General features: G+C 37.8%; 1 protein-coding gene across 1 annotated transcript; it reads right to left on the reverse strand.

Moving 5' to 3' along the window:
* Window positions 1–1,334: 1,334 nt before the first annotated feature.
* LOC113346047 lies at window positions 1,335–2,855 on the reverse strand. The gene is made up of 2 exons (XM_026589653.1): window positions 1,641–2,855; window positions 1,335–1,532 (listed from the first exon to the last, which is right to left on the reverse strand). Exons 1-2 carry the CDS (start codon window positions 2,853–2,855, stop codon window positions 1,335–1,337), a joined length of 1,413 nt encoding a protein of 470 aa, XP_026445438.1.
* Window positions 2,856–3,138: the final 283 nt, after the last annotated feature.

Here is a 3,138-nt window from a genome sequence, read left to right on the forward strand (position 1 = left end):
GGCCGATTGATATTTACCAAGCAACGTAAGAATATTATGCAAACTATTCAAGTTACCTTTGCAAAATATCATTATGTCATCAGCGAAAAAAAGATGAGTAGGAGAAATACCTTTTTTCGAAAGCATGGGCGCCATTTTCTTCTCAATAAAGAGCTTGGTGAGGTTTCTACTAAGAACATCTTTAATCAGCACGAAGATAAGAGGAGACAAAGGATCACCTTGACGCAGGCCTCTATTAATCTTGAAAAAACCTTCTGGACTACCATTGAGGAGGATAGAAATACCGACTAAACTGAGAATCGAATAAATCCAAGGACACCAGATTTGGGGAAAACCATACCTTCGTAACACCTCTAAGACAAAAGACCAACTAACCGTGTCAAAAGCTTGAGTAATGTCTGGCCTTAGGCCCACATTGCCATCTTTCCAATTCAGTGAATGCTGCTGCAAGTGTACCCTCCATGGATCATGTTAACAAGGAAAAGCATATTGCAGGTGTGGTGGATGTTTCTACACCTTTGGTGAATGATTTGTTCAGGTATGAACCAATTTTCTCTACAAATTCTTTTCAAGTGCTTACTGTTGAACTTGGTATTGGAGAGGAGGAAGAGAAAGTTAATACTCATGTGGAAACTGATGAGGAATCTGATGTGCAATACATTGACAACCCTGATTGGAGGTTGTTGCTATGGCAAGTGAAGTCAAAAATTCAAAGGATTGGGGTTCTATTTTGGATGCTAAAACTGATAGTAGTGTTGCAGGTACAGTTAACGCTTTAGAGATTGATACACAGTTAGCGTTGGAACTAGCTGAAGCTGAAACAAAATATAATTTGGCCTTGGCTAAATTTGAAAGAAATAAGAAGGCCCTAGAAGACAGGTCGCATAAGGAAGAGGAAACAGATGTGGAACAAAGTAGATTTTCTAATGTGGAGTCAGATACAAATCAAATTATAGGTGTAGATATTAAGGCTAGAATGAGAGCACAGGAAATTGAGTTAGATGGGCGTAAGGATCAGCAACAAGATTGTGCGCTGAAAATTTTGGGTACCAAGGCACAACAGAGATCACCTAAGCACAATTCTAGCTCCGCTAGTTCTCAAGAGGTGGAGCCCTATTCTCAAGAGACAGTTAAAATGAAGACCACTACTAAGAAGACTCCTAAGAAGAAAAATCGAAAATAGACATTTTTGTCTTTTTCTTTTTCATTTTTTTTTATTATTTTGGGATTTATGGGTACTTCAACTCTCATGTGTTTTTGAGTTTTCAATTTTCACCTCTTTGGTTTATGGGGGTGAGGGGGGCCTTGTGCCCTCCATTTTGTAATTCTTGTAATTACGTTTTTTGCTGCAATAAACCATTTGGACTTAGCAAAAAAAAGACCACATTGCCATCTTTCCGCTTAGTTTTCAGATCATTCACCATCTCCGACGCCACACTGATGTTCTCATGAATATTTCTAACCTTCATAAAAGAAACTTGCTCCTCCGAAACCAGCTTGTCAAGAACACTTCCAAGTCTTGTAGCTAGGATCTTAATAAAAATTTAAAAGAAAAAATTACTAAGACCAATAGGCCGAAAGTTACGAAGAGTATTAGCACCCCTTACCTTGGCCAATAAAATCAGAAGACTAGAATTTACCCCATTAGGAATCCTTTGTTGTTGCCAACAATAAATAATAGCATTGTATAAGTCTTGTTGAATCACGTCCCAACAATGTCTATAAAAACATCTGGAGAAACTATCAGGTCCTGGAGAACTATCAGCATCAAGGTCATAAACAACAACCTTTATTTCATCATAAGTAGGAATCACATCCATTCTTTGACTTTCCTCCGTAGAGATAATGTCATGCTCATCAATTGGAAGCTCTTCCCCATTAAATTTAGACTCAAAATAAGACACCGTGTAATCTCTAATCTGGTCACAATTAGAGAGAATATTCCCATCATCATCTACCAATTCTGAAATCATATTGCTGCTCCTGCGAGTTGGAATATTGGCATGAAAGAAAGAAGTATTACTTGCACCGTTAGTAAGCCACTTATTACGAGATTTTTGCTTCAACATAATGGATTGATGCATAAGGATTTCCTGAAGCGTAACCGAAGCCTCCTTTGCAAAATTCAGCTTAGTTACGTCTTCCGGATCCTCATCAGAAATATGAAGAGCAACTTCCATTATTAATTTAGCATGTTTGAGTCTAGCATTAATATTACCTAGAACACGTAAATTCCACTCCTTCATGTCAGCCTTTATTCTCTTAAGCTTGAAGGGGTAGATATAAGTAGGGGAACCAGAAACAGGAGCATTCCAACTCTCCATAACCATACGCATGAAATCAGGATGAGTGAACCACATTTTTTGAACTCTAAAAGGAGCTCTTTTAGGTCTTGAATTTACAAAAGGATAGCTTATAAGCGTAGAATGATCATAAACTTCACGAGGAAGAGCTTTACACCGCCAATTCTCAAACTTCGTAAGCCATGCTTCATTAATGACGGCCCGATCCAACTTGCAAAGAATTCTATGAACACCTGATTGACCATTGGCCCAAGTGTATTTAGAACCCAAAGAATCAGCTTCAAAAAGGTTATTGTCATCTAGCCAATCACTGAATTCATTAATAGCTGAAGTACGTGGTTCACAACCCCCTTTATTTTCATCATTATGAAGCACACAATTAAAATCACCCATGACCAACCGGGGAGTATTATTATCAACTGAAGAAAGCTGCTGCCATAAGCTTCTTCGTGTAACTTGAAAACAACTAGCATGAACAAAAGATATAAGAACACCTTCCGTTTCAATAGAAATAGCCTGTCTACTAGAATTAATAACCACCGGAGTAGTCATATCAACGTACCATCAAATCCATAAATTCCCTTTAGACGAACCAACAAAATTATGTATAACTTCTTTTTTATAACCCTCAACATGTAAGCCCTGCAAAAAATTAAGAGTACAATGTACCTTAGGCTCAGCAAGACAGAATACGTCAGGTTTAACTAGCTGTGGAGAAAATCCATTGATGTTCCAAAAAAGAATACGCATTATAAAGTGGGATTGGAGGAGTTAACTAGCTGTGGAGAAACACCAGTATTCAAACTTGGTGAATTTCCTTTTATTACAAGGTTAC

The sequence above is a fragment of the Papaver somniferum genome, unplaced genomic scaffold (genome assembly GCF_003573695.1).
Source record: "Papaver somniferum cultivar HN1 unplaced genomic scaffold, ASM357369v1 unplaced-scaffold_89, whole genome shotgun sequence".
Taxonomy (NCBI): Eukaryota; Viridiplantae; Streptophyta; class Magnoliopsida; order Ranunculales; family Papaveraceae; genus Papaver; species Papaver somniferum.

Excerpts from the sequence above, each read along its gene's own strand:
- LOC113346047 (XM_026589653.1), bottom strand. The coding sequence starts at position 2,855 with ATGACTACTCCGGTGGTTATTAATTCTAGTAGACAGGCTATTTCTATT. Across the intron at positions 1,533-1,640 it reads AACAAAGGATTCCTAATGGG|ATCCTAGCTACAAGACTTGG; the intron begins GTAAATTCTAGT and ends ATTTTTATTAAG.